The sequence below is a fragment of the Puma concolor genome, chromosome A3 (genome assembly GCF_028749965.1).
Source record: "Puma concolor isolate L17-30 chromosome A3, mPumCon1.1.hap2, whole genome shotgun sequence".
NCBI classification, from domain to species: Eukaryota; Metazoa; Chordata; class Mammalia; order Carnivora; family Felidae; genus Puma; species Puma concolor.
Window position 1 is genome coordinate 82,153,012 of NC_141669.1, and position 24,075 is coordinate 82,177,086.

Genomic DNA, 24,075 nt, shown 5'->3' on the forward strand with positions numbered 1-24,075 from the left:
GGTTTGTATCAATGTATATTTAACACACACACACACACACACACACACACACACACACACACCCCTTCCCTTCCAGCCTTTCTCTCTCCCCCTCTCTCTGTCTCTCTTTCTCTCCCTCTCCTCTCTCTTAAATCCAATATGAAGAGAAACACCCCAACTGAAAAATGGGCAGAAGATTTGAACAGACATTTTACAAAAGAAAATATATGAAACAACAGTAAGCATGTGAAAGGGTGTCCAACATCATTAGTCATCAGAAAAATGCAACCTGAAACCACAATGGGGAAACATTACAATGCCTAAAGGAAGAAGAGACAGACAATACCACATGTTGACAGGCATGTGAAGCATAAATTGCTGGTGGAAATGCAGGCACAGTACAGCCACTTGGCATAACAATATGGCGGTATCTTATAACAGTGAACCGGTAAACATATATATACTTACAATAGGAATTAGCAATTTCACACCTATGTATTTACCCAAGAGAAATGTGTGCCTATGTCTACACAAAGACATGGATGTGACTGCTCACAGCAGCATTCTTCTCAATACCCCCGAACTGGAAACAACCAATGGAATACTAGTCAGCCATCAAAAGGAATGAAATATTAATGTATGCAACAACATGGATGGATCTCAAAAACTTAATGCTCCATGTACGTTAGAGACTATATGCTGTCTGATTCTATTTGTATGAAATTCTAAACATGGCAAAACTAAACTGACAACAGCAGTGGCTTCCTGTGGCTGTCATCAAGGAGGACATCAGCAAGTTGGAGGAGAATACCTTTCAGGATGAGGGAACCATTCTGTCTCTGGGTTTCGGTGGTGGTTACACAATTACCAAACTTCATCAAACCAGACACTTAAGGGGCGCCTGGGTGGCGCAGTCGGTTAAGCGTCCGACTTCAACCAGGTCACGATCTCACGGTCCGTGAGTTCGAGCCCCGCGTCAGGCTCTGGGCTGATGGCTCAGAGCCTGGAGCCTGTTTCCGATTCTGTGTCTCCCTCTCTCTCTGCCCCTCCCCGATTCATGCTCTGTCTCTCTCTGTCCCAAAAATAAAAAAAAATAAAAAACGTTGAAAAAAAAAAAAAAAAACCAGACACTTAAAATGGGTGAATTTTGTTGAATGTAAATAATGATGTAAAAAAGAAAAAACAAACCCAGAGGCTGATTAAGTGTCTTTCAGCTGGTTGCGCCAGTGCCTTATGTGTGGTGTCTCGGGGCCTGCCAAGCTGACTTCCTTATTGGAAATAAGGTCATTCGAGGCTCATTTTCTTTCTCTTGCCTCAGAGCTGCAGATCCAGCTGACATTGACCGATTTCCAGTGGGCACCATAGTGTGTCCCAGGCGGAGGCTGACGGAAACAAGCTTGTGTTTCTGTCACTAATGATATAAGCCTTCATCGTATTCTCTGCCAGGCCATGTTGGTTGTCATTACACCCATTGAAGAAGAGAACAGAGTAATAATGAGCTGGGTGTTATCGGCTCACAAATAATTTATAATGGGCAAACTAGGACAGGAACAGAGCTTTTTTTGGCTAAGGAGGCTGCATGTCACTCTTAAAATCTAGGCCAAAAAATTATTTATAATGCATAGACAGTCACTCAGAAAGTTGAAAGGTTCCTTTCTTCTCTCCCATGTGTTTGAACATTAGGCTTTTTACCCTAGACTAGCAAAAGGCACCTTAGGGTCTTCCTTGGACACCTACATTCAGTCTGCAACTCTGAGAACACATGTGAGGGCAGTTACTTGGTTAGGAATGAGGCCTTTGTAGAAACCCCTATCCAAGGATAGGAATGAAGGAAAAGTCAGGAAAAGGAAGAGATCCTTACATATGGGTAGTGACCACACACTTGAGAAGTGAGCTTTAAAGAATTGCCTCAGGTGTTATCAGAAAGGAGCCCAAACCAAGATATTATCAGCAAAGGATGGTTTGTAAACAGGTGTGTTGAAGGCAGGTCATGTGTCCTCAGGCAGAGGCAAGCAGAGTGGTTATGGCCATCGTGGCATCTAAGAAAAGGATATTTTCATCATGTCCCTGTGTTTACAAGGGCTGTTTGGGAAGGCAGAATCATTATTGACATTGATACCTGTAGATGTGGATACCTACCCCAAGGGAGGCCAGTTCCCCTGATGGGAACTTGCTGAATTGTCACAAGCTACCAGCACCCAGTCCTAACTTCATGCTGGCCAACAGCCTCCTGATAAGTGATCAGCCGTCCTGGGCACCTTGATGCCAGACCCCAGGGTATGTAGAGCAAGTAGACCATGTTTAACGGGCCCTGCCACTGTGGCTCCTGCTCTCTCAGGGAGCCGACTTTGTGGAACAAGCCCACCCTGGGTGAGTTGAAGAAGGTTGGTCAGCTCTCCCAGCTCTGGCTCACCTTTGACTAAGGTGACTGTTGATGAGGAGCTAGTCCCGTGGGGCTGAGATCCAGCCCCTGGGTCTGTGGCATGTCATTAAAGATCAAGTCTTCTAGAGCAGTGCTGCTTCCCAGACCTCCTCAGGGTAAGGGCAGGCTTCCTGTGGCACGTGCTCCTTATTTAGCCATCTAGGAGAGTGGCCCCTAGAGCCATGTTTTCCTCTTCCAGTTCCTGAGATTCCCAGGCCTCCTCAGAGGTCCCCTCCTCTCAAGCCAAAGGACTCTACTTTGTTCTCTGTATAGATTGTGCAGTGTAGCATGTCATTTTTTAAATATACTTTATTGTTTTTGGAGTAGTTGTTCACAGAAAGAGTGGAGAAAAATAGAGCAGAAGATACAGAGGTTTCCCATATATCCCCCGTCCCTACATATGGGCAGCTTCCCTGTAATCAGCATCCCCCACCAGAGTGCTACATTTGTTCCAATGGATGAACCTTACGTCGACACATCATTATCACCCAGAGTCCACAGATTACATTAGCGCTCTTGGTGTTGTACGTTCTGTGGGTTTGGACAAATGTATAATGATGAGGATCCACCATTATAATATCATACAGAGTAGTTTTGCTGCCCTAAGGTCCTCTGTGCTCCACCTATTCATCCATCCCCACCTCAACCCCTGGCAGCCACTGATCTTTTTACTGTCTCCATAGTTTTGCCTTTTCCAGAATGTCATATAGTTGGAATCATACAGTATGTAGCCTTTTCAGATTGGCTTCTTCCACTTAGTGATATTCATTTAAGGCTCCTCTATGTCATCTTTAAAAGGGTTCATCTGCTCTTAGCAGCTTGACAGCCATATGCGTTCTCTGTCACACGTTGGCCCTGGGTCGAGCATGGCTTGCAGACGGTTATGCTTCGTCTCCCCAACAGGATGACGAGTTCTGGGGCAGAGGCCAGGACATATGCCCTGTGTGGCACTGGCTCCCTGCCAGACACTCAGGGAATTTGGTTTGCCCTTGGAACTCAGTGCCAAGGGCTGGGTGCTCTGGGTTGGAGGGGCTATACTTAAAGCCTAAGGAAGGGCTATCAGAGCAAAACCCTCTGGGCTGCAGCCATGTACACAGCATGTCATTTGCTCTCTGAAGGTTAAAGCTCCATGAAGTCAGAGTGAGCAGCATCTGGCAACAGAGCTAATCTGTGTAAGATTTCGCATCTGAGTCAGAACTTACTTATTAACACTGTCTGTCTTTGTGGCCAAGAGTCTAGCAAAACATTTTTCTGTCCCCATTAGTCAACGCCAAAATGTGGCAAATGTTACTTTCCCTGAAAGGTTTCTGATCAGATGATCACAACAGAACACACTCTGATAGAAAATACTTCTATTTCATAATAAAGCCTTTATGATGTGGAATGTTCTAGTAACCTGTGTGTTCTGTGCTTACAGAGCTTCTCGAAACAAGTCTGAGAAGAAGCGTCGGGACCAGTTCAATGTTCTCATCAAAGAGCTTAGCTCCATGCTCCCTGGCAACACGCGGAAAATGGACAAAACCACCGTGCTGGAAAAGGTCATTGGATTTTTACAGAAACACAATGGTAAAGATTACGCCTCTCTCCATTTTTATCCCATTCCTGTCCTTTCATTTGACGATGACTTCATCAAGCTGGTCTTCTGCTTGGTTCCGGCAAAGCCCGATCTCATCAGTCACAGGCTTCTTCTTGCAAAGGCACTCCACCTTCTTTAATATCCCACCTCCAGCAGGTTTGGGAGAGGACACTTACCTCCCAAATTGCTTTACTAGCCAGAGGAGAGAACCCAGAGCCGCCTCACAGGTAGCACCCAGCCCAAGTGGAGTGGTGTTAACAGTGGAATGTCTTGATTTAAAAATGGCTGCAGCAAGCATTTTTCATTCAGCCCTGAAGAGATGCAATGCCCAAGAATTCATTTTCCACTGGACGGGAATGTACTGGTTTCTCCAACAACCTCTGCCATGGCCCTGAACTCTTTGGCCTTCTGAGCTACACCATGAAAAAAATAGTAATTTACTTACAGTCAAATACTTTTTTTAAAAAATATAATTCATGTGCCATAAAAGTCACCATTTTAAAGTTTATAATTCACTGGCTTTAGTCTATTCAAAGGGCTGTGCAACCATTAACACTAATTTTGTCATCCCATAAAGCAGCCACTCCCCATCTCCCCTCCCTCCAAGTCCTGACAACCACTAACCTACTTTGTCTCTATATATTCTAGGTATTTCGTACAGATGGAATCCTCCAATATGTGGTCTTTTGTTTCTGGCTTCTTTGACTTAGCATCCATAGTTTAGCAAGTGTCAGTAATTTCACTCCACTTTATGGCCAAACAATACCAATTGTATGGATATACCACATTTTGCTTATCCATTTATCAGTTGAGGGTTTTGTGTTGTTTCCACTCTTTGGCTGTTACGAACAATGCTGCTATCTGTGGACCTTCGTGTACAAATTTTTGTGTGGATATATGTTTTCAGTTGTCTTGGATATATATCCAGAATTAGAATTGTTGGGTCCAGTGGTAACTCAGGGAACTGCCAAACTGTTTTCTGCAATAATTTCATACTCTCAGCAGCAGTGTGTGAGGGTGTCAGTTTCTCCACATCCTCACCAACACGATATTGTCTGGTTGTGGGTGTGGGTGTGGGTGTGGTGTGGTGTGTTTATTATAGCCTTCCTAGTGAGTATGAAGCAATATCTCATTATGGTTTTGGTTCGCATTTCCCTAAAGATTAATGATGTTCAGCTTTTCATGAACTTATTGGCCATTTATAGATCCTTCTTTAGAGAAATGTCTATTCAAATCCTTTGTTGATTACTTATCTTTTTTTTAATGTTTTATTATTTATTTTTGAGAGTGAGGGGCAGAGCATGAGCAGGGGAGGGGCAGAGAAAGAGGGAGACACAGAATCTGAAGCAGCTCCAGGCTCTGAGCTGTCAGCACAGAGCCCAACGTGGGGCTCGAACTCATGAACTGTGAGATCATGACCTGAGCCAAAGTCAGACACTTAACCAACTGAGCCACCCAGGCGCCCCTACTTACCTTTTGTAATTGGAGTATTTATCTTTTTTTGTTGGGTTGTAAGAGTTCTTCATATATTTTGGATACTAGACCCTCATCAGATGTATATAATTTGCAAACATTTTTCCCATTCCATGGGTTGCCTTTCACTTTCTTACAGATGTCCTTTTACAAAAGTTTCTAAGTTTGAAGTCTAGTTATCTTTTTGTTGTTGTTGGTTTTGTGTGCCTTAGGTGTCCTAAGAAATCATTGTCTAAGGATATGAACATTTACACCACCAATGTTTTCTCCTAAGAGTTTATAGTTTTAAACCATAGATAAAGCCTCAAGTATACAAGCTACAGGGTGAGCATTTAAGTATTTGATTCATTTTGAGTTATTTTTTGTATATGGAATAAGATAGGGTGTTGAAATTCATCCTTTTGCATGTAGATATCCAGTTATCCCAGCGTTCCTTTCTTTTTAAAAAAAATTTTAACACAGAAAATATACAAATCATAACTGTACAATTGAATTACTTATCACACTGCTTATTAGTGAACACAACTAGGAACCCAGGTCAGTAAATACAAGCTTCCCCAAAAGATGGCCCTTCCTTCCTATCTACCTCTGCTTTCCCCAGAGGTAATCTCTGTTCTGACTTCTAATACTAGAGATTGGCTGTTGGGACCTTATTCAGATGGAATCATACATTATGAACATGATGTTTATGAGGTTAATCTGTGTTCTTCCAATGTTCTGACTGGTTCGTTTTCATTGGTATATACTATTCTATTATATGAAGTTACCACTTGAATCTGTCCTTGACCTTATGTCTTTCTCAAATAGCCTTCTCTCCCTTTTACCTTTTTCCTTTAAACCATTTTACCTCTTAGTACTGACCACCCTGCCCTGCTGCTCACCTATGGATGGTACCAAAAAATTGGAGGAGTTAAGAGGGTTCAGTAGATATTAACAAGCAAAAAGAGCAGAATTCTTTTTTTCCTTAACCATGACACCAAAAATAATAAAGTCAGAAATGTCAGGTTATTGAGGAGATAATTACAGTTCTTCTGTGCTTACAGTGATGCTTCTCTTTCACTGAACATTTTCCTAGACAAGATGATTTCATGGAAGAGGGCACAGCTAGGACATTAGAAAGTTTCATTATACTTGCTGTTCTTTTATTATTTCTTTAATAATTGTATATACCTATTAAAAATATGACAGTAATGATACATCCTCCTTCTTTTTTTTCCAAAGCTGCCCAGGGGAGTGTAAAGAGTATGTTAATTGCTTTTGCTAAAAGCCAGGGAAGAACAATCAAGCAGGATTGGAATAAAGTGTTGCAGCAGTATTCGATTGCCCCAATAATTTAATCAGAATGGTTATGTTTCCTAAATAATGATTTAGCTAAGTGAAATAGCAGGTTGGTTTGATTACTGAGATATTTTGCGCAAATTACTCAAACTAGGTCAGTGCCACTGAGAAGCAGGACAGCTGTTAAATAGGACAGCTGGGATCAAGTTCATCAGTGTGACATTTATGCTGGGCTCTGTCTGCTGCAGAATTACAGAATTGTCAAGTTGGGATCTGGAAAAGATCAGTCAACAGAAATGCAGCCTCCTAACACCAGGAGCACCCATATCCATCTCACCTTTTTTATAAGACTAAAGACTGGTTTGTACAGCCCCCTTAAATGCAACCAGGATCACCTTGGGATCTTACTTATCCTTTGTGATACTATATTCCAAAAAAACCCCAAAAAATCCATAGTAGATTTTATGGAGGAATTCAGTGGTTGGACCAAAATTTGGATTAAATCAAAAACAAAAACAAACAATAACTTCACTTATAATCCAAATGGACATGAACTCCGCAGGCATCTGCAATAGGGTAGAGAATAACATGGTCAGCCTTTACTCAGTCCTCACCATGAGCCAGGCAGGCATTGTTGTAAGGATTCTTGTATAGTTATACAAATGAGCTTCATAGCAGCTCCCCTAAGTTAGTATCATTTCACAAATGAGACAGCTGAGGCACAGAGACGTTAGGTCAGTCACCTGAGTCAGCCAGCCATGATAATGGGGAATCTATATGAGGCAGTCTGCCTCCAGAGCCCAAGTTTTTAATACTATACCATACTGTTTTTCAACAAGGCATAGTTCATGGGGCTCTTACAGATATTTGTATCATAGCTGTGCTATAGCTGTCCATTAGCACAGCCATTTAGACTACTGGTTCTCAACCTTGGCTGCCCATTAGAATCTCCTGAGGAGCTTTTAAAATACATGTAACCAGGTCTCACCTCAGAGACCAATACATCAGAACATCTAGGGTGGAACCCCAGTGGTGAGCTAGAGCTGGCTCATCCTGGCTTGCAAAAGATGATTATTAAATTTTCAGGAGTTTTACAAGCTAGTTGACAGCTTAGAATCAGCCACCATGGGAGTATTTACACCACAGATATGGCAGAGGGCTTTTTTTTTAATTTGTAGGGATGGAGAGCCTTTTACTAGCACACTACTGGGTAAGGCACAAGCATGTGTATTTTTAAAGCTCCTCAGGTGATTCCAGTGTGCAGCCAGAGTTAAGAACCGTGGATTTAGACATGCTTTCTGCTTTCATGATAAAGCAAGACCACATGATAAGTAAGAAAAGATGATTAGGTCCAGGTAGTCGTTATAATTACTTATAATGACTCTTTCCTCAATAATCTTTCAAGCATCCCCATTTTCTCAGCTTGGGAGATAAATCTTGATCCATATGTATTCTCTTTGAAGTAATCCAGATCAAACTGAGAACCTGACCATGTTTCTTTGTAGATAAATTTTGTATCATCAGTATCTGTTTTAAGAGATAAGTCCCTAAATTATGTAAATAGCAGTGTATCACACGGCCTTATCCATGCCCATCTAAATGTTGCTTCTACAGGGCCAGACTGACCTGCATGCTTTCCTTTTCTTGTGTGAATCTCAAGCTGATTTAGGGATTTTCTTCCAACATCAAATCCTGTTCCTCATTCATGCCCCTTCAATTTGTCTGCCTTAGTGGAGAAGGAATGAGGTTGTGTGAAGAAGCTGCAGAAAAAAGAGAAACATCTTTGTTGGACAGGGTAATGTTAACCCAGCTTAGTAGAGAGTTTTTACCCCATTTCCAAGACTTTGCTTTGACTACATATATCTCAAAGACATACTTCTCCTATTTCATGAATAACAGGAACAATTAGAAGGCGAGCACTCTAGGGCACAACTACAACTTATACTATAGTAGAATTTTGGGGTTTAAATATTCATTGCAATGTTTTCCTGAAAACAAAATGCTCCCAGGTGGTTTTGTTTCCCTTGCTATTTAGAAATTACTTTGACCACACCTCTTTGCTAACCCTGCCTGTCACCTATAGCTTCTAATATTGGAACCTCAAATGCCAATGGAGACATGATTATAACACTGAACTTTATTTCCCAGTTTAACATTTTTCTATTTGCCTTGAGACATTTTATCTAACATAGACACCCCCCCACACACACACACACACGCATTTTTAATATGCTGTGAATTGATGGGGCACCTGAATGGCTCAGTTGGTTAAGCATCCGACTTCGGCTCAGAGCATGATCTCATGGTTCGTGGGTTCGAGCCCTGCATTAGGCTCTGTGCTGACAGCTCAGAGCCTGGATCAGATTCTGTGTCTCCCTCTCTCTCTGCCCTTCCCCCACTCATTCTCTCTCTGTCTCGGTCTCTGTCTCTCTCTCAAAAGAAAACATTTTAAAAAGTTAATATGCTGTGAATTGAGCCTTAACTTCTAAGGATTACAATCAAATTGTTGAAATACAAAGTGAATAAAATGGCTGCTCTCAGTATTCTTATGCTGGTGTTTGGAAAGTATCTAAGCCATACTGAATGATCTAAAAGTTACTTACAGAAAAGAAATGGGTCTTTCATTTTCCTTTATTGCTAAGTTGAATGAACCATTGTCTAAATCAACTTTGGACTCCTGGAAAGACTCTTCTCCTGGACAGTTAATCTACAACTTGATCCTAATGGTCAAAAGAACTTTACAGATGAGTTTATGTGTTAGGGAAAGGGGGAGACCTTTATGGCATTTATTTATTAACATGGCTTTGGTAGATTTCTTTCCTAAGTGGTCAAACTGTGGCAACCATTTGAGGAAATGAGAGTTTCACCCTCTCTTCCTTGCCTCGGCTGGCACCCTGGAATGAACACTGGCCCAGAATTGCGTGTAGCACACTGCCTCTGCTTCCCAGGATGCATTTCACCTTGTGCAGCCTCTGGCCACAGTGGCAGAAATAGCTTGTTCATTTAGAATCTTGAAAGAAGAAACCATCTTGGGAGCACCAAGAAAATAATCCCTAAAGAAACCTCGTACTACATAAAGTGGAGCAAAATGCTGGTTAAGATGGAGGATAAACTGCAGGAAAAACAAATATATCTGATATGGCATTTGATCTCTCTGTAATAATATTATTAGGAACATTTTAGTAATAAAAAATACACTTTCAAAAATGCAAGAGAACTAGGGCACATAAGGAGTTTTGTGTATTCCAATGACTACTAAATTTACAAATGTGAGTAACATCTTCAGTACAAGGTAGTCACCATAACAAGAAAATTATAGATAAATCTAGAAAAAGTTTGACAAGAATAAATTCTGGCTGTAAAAGCCACTAAGTAACATATATTTGTCTAACATTTTGAACTTCAGTACCTGGAAATGCTGAAAACTACACTACATCCTGCATAGACACAGTAGGTCATTTACTACAAGTCTAAGATGTTTCTGGAATTTTGAAAACCCCAGATCTCCAAAGTGTTTTGCTTTGCCTTGACCATAAAGAGGCAGCTAAGGAACTCGTCCTACCATCCCAGTCGATGTTTCCATTACCTTCATAGGTGACAACTACCTAACCCCCAACTGCTGATGGTGGGCTTTGTCCTGTAGAAATTCAAGGGCTTTGTGCTGCTTGCTACTGGCAGGCACTCCAGCCATGCAGAGAGTAGAGCGCTCTTCTCCTGAACCTCATTAAAAGGGTGTGAAAACATCCAGAGACCTTTTTAAGTCTATTACATCCAAAGTCCCTAGTCCTTAGAAATCAGGGTAACATATTTCTTTATACTGGCTTCTTTACATGACACAGAAGTTTACACAAAAATTACACAGAAATAAGCATGCTTTGTTTGTTAATTCTAATTCCAAGGTGACTTTTAACATAAAAGTTTGTGTTTTATTTTAGAAGTCTCAGCGCAAACGGAAATCTGTGATATTCAGCAAGACTGGAAGCCTTCATTCCTCAGTAATGAAGAATTCACCCAGCTGATGTTGGAGGTGAAATGCACTTTCAAATTAGCTTCATTGGTTGCAAATCAAAATGTAGCTGCTTGTTCCAGATAAGACCCTGTGCCCAAAGTGAACAACCATTCTTGACTCTGGAAAGAGGTCTTGAAACAGATACCCCTTGGAGCTCTGCATGCTATTGCTTATATTTTGGCTACTGAGTTTGGCAGTAGAAGCAAGAATTCCCAAACTGAATGTGAGTGTGTGCTGGGGCATCCGTGACTGCAAGGAGAACCCCACTCTTGGGCTCCCAGTCAGAGGGACACCCAATCTTGGAGCTGGGAAGGGCAAGGGTGCAGGTAGGTAGACAGAGGGGAAGGGGGAGGAAGAATTAGTCTCTGCACTGACTTTTGGCTCAGAGAGCCTCCTCCTTAGAATGCAGCGATTATGTTTCCCTTAGTAGAACACGTTTTGAAAACAAAATTCTTTTCAAGTTAGGCTTTGAACTTGAGTTCTGTTACATCAACATGGCATGTGGGTGTCAACTGTAAGTGACCCTGTGCCTCCCTGCCCTTTCTGGGCTGAGAAAGATGCTCATGTGTCTTCCTCCAGAAAGTTAGGTGCCCACGCCCATCTCCAGGGTTGTATTTGTGGAAATCTGGCTGATCCGGGCCAGTGGGCTTCTTCAATGTCCTGTGTCTACATTTGGGTGAAACTGCACAGATGAGGATGAGTCTCTACGGAAACGTGTGGCTGGGTGTTCTGACTTCCAAACTGGGCGTTAGTCTGGGAGCGCATGGACGTGATAGTGGAGGGAGAGAAGGCTCCAGACCTGGCACGTCTGGGCCCTTGACTTAGAAGAGGCAACAGGACAAATGAGTTCAGCGAAAGGAAGTTAGGCACTGGCTGCATGTCCGTGGTTCCTGGCAGGGTTTTTGGAGAGTGGCTTCTTTCTGTATCTCCTCTTAGGTGCCTGTACAAGACTGATGTAAACTTTAATTTACATAGATTAACTATGCAGAAAACAGAAAGTACTGGAGTAAGAAAGTGCCAGAACGAAGATGTCCAAATATTATGAAATATAAGCGCATTAATGAACATTTGCATAAAATGAAAGATACTTAAATCTGCATGTGAACTATATTTAAAGAAAATACAGAACTTTCTCCAGAAGCAATGCATTTTAAGTATGTTAAATTTAGACCAGCTTGCGAAATATAATGTTGAATTAATGTATCATTATGCTACTTTACATAAACCATTTTATCTTTTAATTCTTAGGGAACAGTAGTTAAAACGCATAACCCTATAGTACCCAGCCTCTTTTTCAGAATGTGTAGCACAGCCTTCTCTCTTTCCCACTGAGTTTCAAGAAATCAAAAGTGTTTGAGGAAACAAGACTTTTATAAAGTTAAAAATGGATACATATTTGGGCTGAAAGGCAGGACTGAGATTCAGTAGACTGGAATTTCTAGAAAAAGATTTTTAGATTTGTATGTATATTCTTTAAAGATTTTTAAAAATTTTGTTTTGAGAGAGAAAGAGAGAGAAAGCACACGAGCAGGGGAGGGGCAAAGAGAGAAGAGAGGGGCAGAGGATCCTAAGCAGACTCTGTGCTGACAGCAGAGAGCTCGATGTGGGGCTCAAACCCACCAACTGTGAGATCATGACCTGCACTGAAGTCAGATGCTTAAACGACTGAGCCACCCAGGTGCCCCTGTATGTATATTCTTTATGCACTTTCCCCTGCTCCCAGTATAGACTTCTTGAAGTGGATCTAAAGGAATCATGCTAGGTGAGTGAATTAAGCCTGAAATTAAGACTGTACAACAAGCAGGTCTTCCGGACACATTGCAGCTTTGAGGAGTCTGGGAAACCCACCAACTAGTACTTCTGATTGATCTTTGTTTTAGACTTTTATTCCAACCTGTTGCTCCTCAGTAGACACAGACCTGGTGATGAGTAACTGTACCTCCAGTATATTCTCCCAGATGGCCTGGGCCCTGGAGTGGCCCCCACAGGATGATGTTGTCACCATTTGCCACTAGGCAATTTCTAACTAGTTTGTGTCTCTTTCTAGCTGCACAGCCCTCTCCTTTTCCAGAGCCGTTTCAGGGAATGTGACGGATTCAGATGCCATGTCTTGATGACCATGAGGTTCCTCTCTGTTTCTGCCCCTCCCCCACTTGCACTCTGAATGAATGAAAGAAAGAAAGAAAGAAAGAAAGAAAGAAAGAAAGAAAGAAAGAAAGGAAAGAAAAGGAGGAAGGGAAGGAAAGAAGGGAAAGCTCTTGTTGATTGGCAATTAAGGAATTTGTAGTACTTCTTCTGAATTTTATTCAGAAAAGCTATAGTGATCTTTTCTCATAGCCCAGAGGTTGTCCCAGGGAACACAAGAAGCATCAGACACAGGAATTGACATAAAGGGGTGTTTTCATGTCTTTCTGGCATGTGGCAGGTATAAAATTTGGGCCATTATGGCGTTTTGGGTGTCCCCGAAGCTGTTCTCACAGTCAACTTTACTTTGAGAGGGACGCATGACTTCCCAGTCACAGAGTGTTGAGTCACTCAGATGGTACTGAGGGGACCTTCTAACACCACAACAAGCATTTTCCAAGCAGTGACTCAGCGCACGTCTTGCGCATTGGATGGGAAACGCCAATAAGCTGATGAAAGTTATCTTCCATCTATAAATACCTTCAGCTCTTTAACACCCACATGCTTTACAAATCCAAGAGGGGCTTGGGCTCACTGTGCAAGATCATTTGTACTGTTTCTATTTTCCCAGTACTCTGCCCCACTTTTTCCTAAAAGGTCCAGCTGACATCCTCAACAGTGGCCCCACCTTGTAAAATTCACCGCCAGGAGGGCTGAAAATATGACTGGAAAAAAAAACCAATTAGGAAAAGAAACAAAAGGTACCAGGATGTACCTCTGTGTTCACCATGACCCATAAATTTTATTGGGGGTTTTTTAATCTCCGCCCTATGGACATCTCAGACCTCATCATTCTTTGTTGGGGGGGAGCATCCTGTGCATCGTCGGATGTTTCAAAGCATCCTCAGCCTCTACCCACTAGATGCCAGCAGCACCCACCCCAGTAGTGATGTCTGCTGACAGTGCTAGATGTCCCTAATGGGGGCAGGGGGGAGGGGTCGCTTTGCCCCTCATGGAAAAACACTGATGTAATCCAAAAGGATGAGGTCCTTAAGAAACATGCTTTATATTAGTTTTCAGTCTTATATACTGCCATATGTAAGTATAAAATAACACATGACCCTAGTGTGCATTTTCCTGGTGAAGAGAACTCCCTCCCATTTTGGCACAGTGCCTCTTGTGTGCAGTTAGCGGACTGTTTCTGATTCCTGCTGCAGTGCACTTAGCTGCACCCACCTAACAGACAATGCATGCCCTTTTGGCAGTGCAGACCTCCAGTAACACCCGGGAGGAACTAGCTGAATGCATACAAAACGTTTCCAAAACTTTCTAAGCACATATTTCGGTGTGGCTTTTTTCCCCCTTTAAAGCAGAAAAATCCTCACATTCAGAGAAGATTTTACTTCAAAGATACTGTCAATAAAGCAACAGTGATAGGTTTACAGTAAGTATCCACCTGAGCCTTTTACTCCCTCAGAGATTTGTTTTCTGGTGAGATGGGCTTTGTTTTAATCTTTTCCATCTATTCTGGGCACCTATATAGCCCGTAGCCAAGAGGACCCCATTCAGAATTACATAGTCTGAATTTTAGAAATCACCTTGCATATCTTATGAAAGCATCATGAGAATCCAGTAAAGAATCTAAAAACAAAACCGCAAAGGTGTCTGTAAGAAAATGTTGACGGCTGGGGTGCCTGGGTGGCTCAGGTGGTTGAGCCTCCAGCGTCGGCTCAGGTTATGATCTTACAGTTTGTGAGTTCAAGCCCTGCTTCGGGCTCACTGCTGTCAGCTCAGAGCCTGCTTTGGATCCTCTGTCCCCCTCTCTCTGCCCCTCCGCCACTTGCGCTTTCTCTCAAAGAAAGAAAGAAAGAAAGAAAAACATTGGCAGCCTCCACCCCTTCTTTCCTATCAGAAGCATCTACAGCAGCATGCCTCACATACAGTAGACACTCAGTAAGTAATGTGAATGTTCTTTACAAACAGTTCCTCCAGGAGGTATTCCTCCTATGGCAATGAATGAAGGCAGAGGTTGACCCTGACTGACAGTTGTTAATGCATCTGTTAGGTCCAGTATCTTCCGGTAAATGTTTCCTGCTGAACTCAAAGCCATATTGAGGGTAGAGGGATGGGAACCATACAATATCACTGACATCTTTTAATGGTAATTGAGGTGTTTCTGATTTAGCCCAATGGGATGCTTATCATTAAACACTACTTAGGTAGTTTTCATGGCTAAATTTTGTCTCATGATATCAACAGGTAGGATTCCAGGGAGTCCTTTACTGCTTTGGCAAGCACTTTGCCTAGGCTAGACGAATCCGCGTACGAAATCCTCCTGTGCGAGGCTGAAAAGTGCGGCGAGGTTATTTGTGGAAATATTCTAAGAGTTACACCACAAAGTCAGTGTCGTGACAGGGGGTCCTTTGCTTCAGTGACATCCTCCTCCATAAAAGCACGGCTAAGGAGCCTTCCACTGTTGCATTTTCCGCAGGCGTTAGACGGCTTCATCATCGCAGTGACCACGGATGGCAGCATCCTCTATGTTTCAGACAGTATCACGCCTCTCCTGGGGCATTTACCGGTAAGTGTCTGCTCTGCTGACCTTTGCCAGTACACATTATCATCTTACCTTGAGAACCATTCAGATCTCAGATCAGGGGTGACGTAGGTATGAGGGGGTGTGTGCGTTAAGAAAAGCTAATGGTGTTCTCAGCAGGAACTTCCCTTCTAGAGGAAGGGCAGACGCAGGCATGTGCCATTCTGGAACAAGCGAGGCACCAAGATCTTGGCAAACCCCGACCTGTCAGGGGGACATGGGAGCAGGTCCTCACCCTCTGTAGCCCAGAAACCATGCAGCAGCTGAACCGATGAGAGAGTCCCAGCACAGTTAGCAGATCTTAGAGCCTGTACCGAGGCTGATGGGTGTCCCTCCAAGGGAAAAGCCAACTTCCTGGGTCAAAGCAGAGCTGGTGGAGGAATGTACAACAGATGGATGGTGATGGGGCGTGGTTTGGGGATCACTGAGGACATGTCTGAGATCACAAGTGGGTGGTGACACTTAATGGTAGTAAGGGATCTGTGATGGGGGGATGGAGGGTGGGGGGAGAGTTGAACTATTCTGAGAGGATGTAGTTGGACCAGGGAGGCCTTGGGGAATGAGAAGAGTGTGGACAGCAGGACAAGCCCTGCTGTCCAGGGGAGCCAGGTGGAGGCTCAGAGTGGGGGTGGGTGCTGCTTGACAAAAACCATCCTAGATGCTCTTCCCTCCCCTTCTTCCTCCTTCTTTTGCTACCTTCTTGCCTCTTTGCCTCTCCTCCTTTCTCCGTCTCCTCCTCCTCTCTACATAAGTCCTCCTGGCACCCTGCTAACCCCCACTCACCAAGCGGCACCTACCCTGTGGAGGGTCCACCTCTGGGGATCTCTCAAAGGCGTTTGGCCGGCCTTCCACTTCCTGCCACACCATTATTTATTCCTACAGAGTGTGATCTTGAATGACAGCTCTACCAGGAGCATCCCAAATGAGATAAAAACCTCTCTTCTCTCTCCTCCCAACAAGCCCTGCCAGACCACCTAACCCCACCACTTCCCACTCCCCGCACATGGGTGGGTGGGTGGCCAGCAGATGTGATAAGGAGGGTAACTGCTTCCCCTAGTTCCTGTACAAAGGAAATCCTGGGCTAGGAAGACACTGGAGGACCATGGCCGCTTCTCCTTAGCTGCACCTGACAGAGAGCAGCGTGGCCTTGCTCTGTGAGCAGCTCTGCTTCCTTGGGGTGATGAACCCAGCTTTGCTACTGGCCCAGGATTCCATGCTGTCCTGGGTTACACTTGTCCTCGGAAGCCACTCCCCATTGCATCATTTCTGCAAATGACACTGTGTGGAGATCAAAGCCACTGTCCACATTTTTCCTTTGCTTGGTCATTGTGTGACATAGCCCAGAAAAGCAGTTTTTACCTTGCTAGGCAGATGCCTTTGAATTACCCCATAATCTGTCTAACCTTTGTGTTTTGGCCCACTCCCTGCACCATCTCCAAGTGAATTAGGTGGGGGTGGCGGGGGGGTGGGGCTATCTCCTTTTGATAGCTGTCAGAGAGGCTGGTTCTCATTTAGTCCCAAGGAGACGAAAGCACAGTTTCACCCTGGTTTTATCTGAGGCTAGAATAGTGATGAGGCCGATACGAGGAACACAGAAGTGATCCCACCAAATCAGCCCAGCTTCTTTGGGCTGACCTGAGGTGGCTGAGGAAAAAGAAGTGATGGGGTGCTTCTTCGGAGGAGTCTGTGTTTTGTCTTGAAGGGATGGACTGGGGTCATGACAGGCACCGATTGAAAGCAATGACATGGAGCCTCCTTAATGACCCAGGAATGAGATGCAGGAGCCCAGAGATGTTTGGGCAAATAGGATTTGTTCTGTTCTGCTTTATGCTTTAGTAATTATCTAATGACCCAGTTGCTATACATGACAGAGGGGAGTCAGAAAGTAAGTCTGGAATTCTGATTTGAAATTACGGAGCATTTTAGGACCACCTATGTGAATGATTCTGTAACTCTGGAAGGATCAGAAATGACCCTGTCTCTGGCTTATCAATGCTAGAGACTCATATGAATCATGAGCATCTGTCAATACACAGACCACACCCAGACACACAGAGTCAGCCCTTAAAATCTCGCCAGGGGAGGTGAGCTCAGGATGGGCAATCCCCAAACTTAACTTCTATTTAACTTACATTATCCAGTTTTTATCCAGAGCATCACCTTCTTCTTTTTTTTTTTTTTGCTTGCATCTTTGTTCTCGTGGGTGGACAAGGGAGATTAAGGATGGATGCTTCCCAGGTGCCAATCAGTCACCGGCTGGTTCAGCAGAGGAGCCCATCCAAGAATACCTCTATCCCCTCTATTTTACAAAGAAGGAAACCCAAGGTGGCCTGGCCAGTGAAGTGTAGGGCAGGGCCTAACCCAGACATGACTGCCTGCAGAGCCCAAGCTCATCACTACTCGGCTCCGGTGTTATTCCTGATGCCAAGGGTTGGAGTTGTCATTTGGGAATTCTGCTTTTGGTTTAATTCACTTTGAGTCTGACTTTGTTACTACTCAGCATGAGCCGAGGACTTGTCCACAGCTTGTCCACAGACAATGCAGCCTTTCGAAAGGCCCACATGAGATTATTTTCCCTTAAGGGTTTGCAGTTTTGTTGAGAGATTTCACCTGTAAAACCATTAGGGACTAATCGGAAAATAGCCAACAAGTATTGAGCACTTACTATGTGCCAGGCACCACTAAGAGTGCCTCCCGTGAGTGAATATGTGTAAAGCACTTAGTACCTGGCACAGAGCTAGAGCTATATCACATTCGCTCTCCTTACCCTTATAATTCTTACAATGACTCTGTGAGATAGGTACTTACTCCAGTTCAAAGATGAGGAAGCTAAGGCACACAGAGGTTCAGGTTCTATAGCCAGTAAGTGGTGGGGCTGGAATTTGAACTCAGGCATTTTGACTCTAGGATTGGTTGCTTAACCACTACTCAGAATTCTATATAAGACAGAGTAAAGTTCAGTGTACTCTCAGGGTAGGGAGACTGGTTAAGAAGAGAGGATGGGGAACTGAAAGGTAGTGGTCAGTCTTCGTGGGAGAGGTGGCCATTGAGGGAGGGCACGTCCAACAGAGACGCAGTGTGGGCAGGGAGCAGGAGGCTGTGGGCCCCGGCAGCAGGGCCCCATCGGTATCAAAGGCTGGCACACCAGGGGTTAGGTCCCACTATCGCTTGCGTGGCCTGGGATTGGAGGCCCATCCATGATTGGGAAGGTTGGGGGACAAAAAGCAGCAAGAATTCCTTTCTATTTTGAGACTGTCAGGTTTATAGTCTCTCTGTCCCCTTCCTACTACCAGAAACTCAGACATGGCAAAAACTCCCGTGATAGATTTCTGTATAGCAATCTTCTGCTGAAACATGCTAGAACTTTCTCTCCCAACTTGATAGAGAAAAAAAGAAGAAAATAGCTCAAAGAAGAAAATGATGTTAAGACAAAGTCAAAACTTTCCTGTGGTGGCGACACCAGTACATTTCAGTATCTAGAATTAACGAACACAGGTGGTCAAAGAAGAAACATGGGCATGGCGGATGAGTGTGCACATGGAAGACCAAGGGCTAGAGGGAGCTTCTGAAATGAAAACTTTCCAGGAAAGATCTAAGGGACTCTAAGTCACATGCCTCTGACAGACTTGGGAAAGAATCATATGGCTGAGGCAGAACCAAATGAGAGACTCAAAGTAGGCATAATCTGTGTTTCCTGTTTGGACTTTTGTTTGAGTTTCTAAAAAATCTTCCCAGGTTGTTGTTTTGATTTGTTAATGATTGCAATGTTTGCTGAATGGGGGGGATCATGCTAGGCCCATAAAGCAGAAGTCCTGTCTCCAGCCCTGAGCACAGACCCCATGTGGCTAAGTGTTCACTGGGTGATGGGCTGAGGTCTTAAATGGGGCTGCTACCTCAGGAGCAATTGCAAACAGCTCTGGGAAGTGCCTCAGAAGTGAGAAACATGGGCGTGGACAACACCACTTCCCCCGTGGGAGATAATCTAGGGCATGAGTGATTATAAAGTTGGAGAAATCTACAGACCAAAAATTACTTCTGTGGAATGCTGGTTCTCCTAAGCTCCAGCAAGCAGTGCAAGATCAAAGTGGAATAAGGGAACAAATTCCCGTGGTGAGGGTCACAGCAGGGAGAGGAGGTCACGAATAGGAAAGACAGAGCTCTGGGCTGTGTTACCACACAATGTAGCAGCAAGTCCGTGAAACACCTTCCAGGAAACATCGCTCTGCCCTGCCCTCCCTTCCCCCTCCACCTGCCCTCACCTGCTGGAAGAACCTACCTGATCCCAGTCACCTGGTCAAAGGTAGCTCTTGGTGGGGGCCAAGCTGGGGGTCCCTCTGTCTAGGAGGGGTGTGGCAGGTGTGGCTACATGCAGCTCAGAGTTGGTCACAGGTTGAAAGAGTCCAGGTCACCAGTTAGATTGTTTTTATTTTAATGTGCCTTTTGATTTTTATAAAGCATACATGCAAAAGTATGTATAAAACATACCCGATTCAGTTTTTAAATTGACGATAAAGTGAACAGGAACATACAGGTAGCTGTCACTGAGGTGAAGAAACAGAATATAGCCAGGACCGTGGAAGCTCCTGTCTGTTCTTTTCCCATCATACCCCCACCTTCCAGCCAGAGGTGACCATCTTCCTGGCTTTTGAGATCATTGCTTTCTTGTTTTTCTTTGCAGTTCTACCAACTTGTGGTAGTTCAGTTCTGTCACTGAACACTGTAATTCAGTACTACCTTTTGTTTAACTTCATGTAGAATAGAGCCATAGGAAATGTACTCCTTTTGCTCAACGTGGTTTATGAGATCCATCCATCCCACACCGTTAGTAGTGGCTGTCATGGGTTTATTTTCACTGCTGCCCAGTATTCCACTGGAGGAATGGGCTAAAATTTCTGCATCTGTTCCAGCTTGGAAGTCTTAGAAAGGGCTTTTTGTGAACACGCTGCGTGTGTTTCCTGATGGACATCTGCAAGCACCCTATAGGGACTATGTGTAGAATTGCTGGATTATAGAGTAGGTACACCCTCACCGCTACTAGGTAACACCAGGTCGCTAACAGTGGTTGCACCCATCAACCCTCCACCCGCAGAGTTGAGTTCCAAGTGCTCCATGCCACAGAACTTGGATTGTCGTGCTTCCTACTGTTTGCCAACCTAATGCATGAGGGCATCTCATGGAGTTTTGATTTGTGTCTCTCCCCCATTGCTAATGAGATGGAGCATCTTTGCATATGTTTGTTAGCCGTTTGGATTTCCTCTTTTGTGAACACGGTGCTTGTTCAGGTATTTTGCCATTTTCCTACTGGATTGTCTAGTTTGTTTCTTGTAATGATTTGTAAGCATTCTTTCCATGTTCTCAATACTCGTCCTGTGTCAGGGGTCATTTGAATTGCCTCCTACTCACTCTGCCGTAGGGATACAGGTTCGGTGGAACACACAACACCCAATACTGGACACGTGAGCTCAATAGCTGTTTAAGTCACATATGTTTACAACCTGGAGGGCGAGGACGCACGGCCACACGGGGCCGCGCTCTGGAGCAGTGAACCAGCAGGGGCTGTGAGAAGCAGGCTTCATAGTAACAAGGGGGTGAGGTACTCCCTGATCCCCACAGGAGTGAGACTGGCTTGTTTGAATAATTCCACAGGCTGGCAGGGAACTAAACCCTCTAGTCAGGGATGAGCAGGAACTGTGCCTGTCCCCCTTGATAAGGAGCACTGTTTAGCTAGGGGACCTTATCCATGGAGCCAGAGTGTGAAGGAGAACTTTCAGTTGTGCAAAATCGAGGCCCCCCCGATTTTGCCAGGTGACGAGGCGGCAGTTAACACTGAACCTTAATTTTAGGACTTAACACCATGGTGTGTGTGTTGCAAACATATTCTCTCATTTTGTGGCTTACCTTTCCCTCTCTCAGTTCTTTTCATGAATAGAGATTCTTCATAATTGGTACCTTTTTATACCCTAATTAATTCTTCACTACTCTAAGGTCAAAGCCACTTGCAGTGCTGTCTTCTGAAAGCATTACTGTTTGGCCATCAGTTTGATTCCGAATCTAAATTGCATCAAAGCATATCGACTATGCTTCCAGCTTCCTGGCCCCTTAGGGAGATCAAGGGCCTGACTGCTTCCCTGAGCTCATTCCTGCCTCTTCGCAGTATGAAGCTTCTCCAGGACTTCCCACAATTGCCCTTTGCAATTGTGGCCAACACGTCTCCAGCCAGAACTGCCAGGGCCCGTTTGGGACATTGCTGGACAGAGTGTCCACCCAGCTCATTTCCAACTCAGCTGGCCACCCTCTGTGTGCTCCCTGTGCAGGCTCTCACTTAACTTTGCTGGGTAGGACTAATCTGGTGCTGCTGGTTTGTAGGGAGAGAGGAAAATGCCTCACTGCCTCCCGAAGCGCTTCCAGATCATCCCCAGGCCCCCATGGGGCCCCAAGAAGAAACATGGGAGATATGCAATTTGGAATTTAGGAATAGGCATTCGTATTGAAAGTATTCTTGGTAAAGATTCTTGATAAAGCAGCCAAGGACATCCCAGTAAGTTGAGAATGAGAACCTTCCACCTCCAACAGGTAAATGATGTTCTAGACACTGTGATTCAGCTATGAAGATAGCTGCAGATGGCAAATGCCCTCCCTTGTCTCTGTAATTGCTATCATTTTAATAAGCAGAGCTCAGCTCATTCAAGGGACAGTTCAATTGCATATATAATTTACTCTCCGGTAAGCGTTAGGGTTTAAATTTTCAAATTATCATTGTTTGTGTTGGTTGTCATGTTGAAATGGCATAATAGTAATATAACAGTGAAGAGAGAAAGAGCTTGCTCTGTGCCAAGCACAGCTCTGAGCCCTTTACGTGCGTGTACTGACTCATAATCCTCACAGCCTCCCCCCTCCCACCAATCTCCATCCAGGGTTCACCTTTATTCTATGCAGAACTTGTAGCCTGAGGTGCCCCCACAGCCCTGTGACCTGCCAACTGCCTTCCACAGGAGCAACAAGGTCAGGTAGCCCTGTAACCCTGCTCTCTGTCATACATCAGGGGAAGGGGTTTCCACCTGGCTCTCCAAGAAAAGGCCATGGAGTGACTTCGTCATCATTTTCTTGTATCTGAAATGTCTTTAAGAAGAAAGAATACTGTTGTCTTTGAGCATTAGTCAGCATCTAAAAAACTAAAGGGAATGCGCTTACAATAAAATCAAGAACATCAGAAGGAACTTGGAGAAAGCCTGAATGAGAAAATGATAGCACAGGCTAGTGAAGGGTTTGCAGAGTCTTTGCCAATAGAGATCAAGCCAAGCCAGGGTGCAATGGAGCTGGGAGTCCCTTTCCTCCTCCTGTCCTTCATCAGCCACCAACTTGGTATCTCCCTTCCTCACAGCCTCTAGAATGCTGGCTGCAAGAGGGAAGGGGCTTGCCTTTGTTGTGTTTCTTCCCAGTGCCAAAGGCAGTGGCTGGCAGGCACACAGTAGCCCTCAGTGTTGGGTGGATTATGCTGTTGAATGACCTGTTTGGACTCTCCCTTCTCCTGTGCATTACATCTCCCCATTCCCTGTGCCTACTCAGACTCTGACCATCTCTAGCCTGGTTTCCTGTGCTCCCTCCCTCCTCAGACTAGAAACCTTAAGGGATTTCTTTAAAGCACTGGTACAGTGCCTTCCTCTAGGCCCTCAGTGGGTTCCATCTCCCCATCCCAGGCACACAGGACAGGGCACTCTCTCTTCTGCAACCTTCTTTGCTCTGGCCTCACTTCCCTTTGCAACCCCTGCCTCCATTGCTCTCCTCCCTCCCCTGTGATGTTTCTGGGCATGCTGTGCCCCCTGCCTAGAGCACCCTGGCTGCCATCTTGTCCCCCAGATCCCACTCAAGGATCCCTGCCTGTGGGAATTGTTCCCTGAAAGCCTCTCGGTCCTTGTGATTGGATTCAGCACACCATGCTCAGTGTTCTAGGGGTGTCTTGTTTTTACTCCTTTTACTTCTTTCAGCTAGTTAATGCATTTTTTTTTCTAAGGCCAAGCACCATTAGATGTCAGGCATATCAAGACGAAGGCAGACAGGACCCCTACTCTCCTGGGGCTCCTGTTGGATGGGGCAGGCAGAGGATACACATCAGCATGTGAATGAACAAGAAAACTTCAAGAACTTTCGTAAAGGGTTATTAAACACTTAATCACACTGAGCATCCATTGAGTGATTGCTCTGTGCCCTTTGACCAGTAGCTCCTGGCTTCCTTCTCTTTTGGTTGAGCAAAGCGCAGCCCTGAGGGGGTAGGGCCAGCTTTCAGTCCCAACCTCTAGGGTTCTCCCCACCTTGTCGTGACACAGGCCAGTGTGGTCTAGGCAGACTTGCCCTTCACCAGCGGTTTCAATATGGCGCACAGTAAGGGGCTTCAGAGGCCAGAGCCACAGCAGTCAGGGTGGCATTTATGCATGCATTCTCAGAAGCAGTGCCTTCAAAGCAGGGACCTAAAGGATGCACAAAAGTTAGCCAGACAAAAGGAGCAGTGCACGATGTCCCAGCCTCAGGGTGCAGCATGGGGAAGAGCAAACCTGGTAGACTGGAAAGAAGGAAGTTTAGAGGGTGGGTAATACGCAGCCTCAGAAGTGAATGGGGAGGTT

The 24,075-nt window shown here is 44.6% G+C and overlaps 1 protein-coding gene across 1 annotated transcript in view; it reads left to right on the forward strand.

Annotated features, from left to right (window-relative positions):
• NPAS2 (neuronal PAS domain protein 2) overlaps positions 1-24,075 on the forward strand; it is a 163,203-nt gene that overhangs the window by 94,866 nt on the left and 44,262 nt on the right. The window contains exons 3-5 of the mRNA XM_086701345.1: positions 3,819-3,967; positions 10,664-10,755; positions 15,353-15,442. Coding sequence (XP_086557471.1) covers positions 3,819-3,967; positions 10,664-10,755; positions 15,353-15,442 — 331 coding nt within the window. The remainder of the gene's footprint in view (positions 1-3,818; positions 3,968-10,663; positions 10,756-15,352; positions 15,443-24,075) is intronic.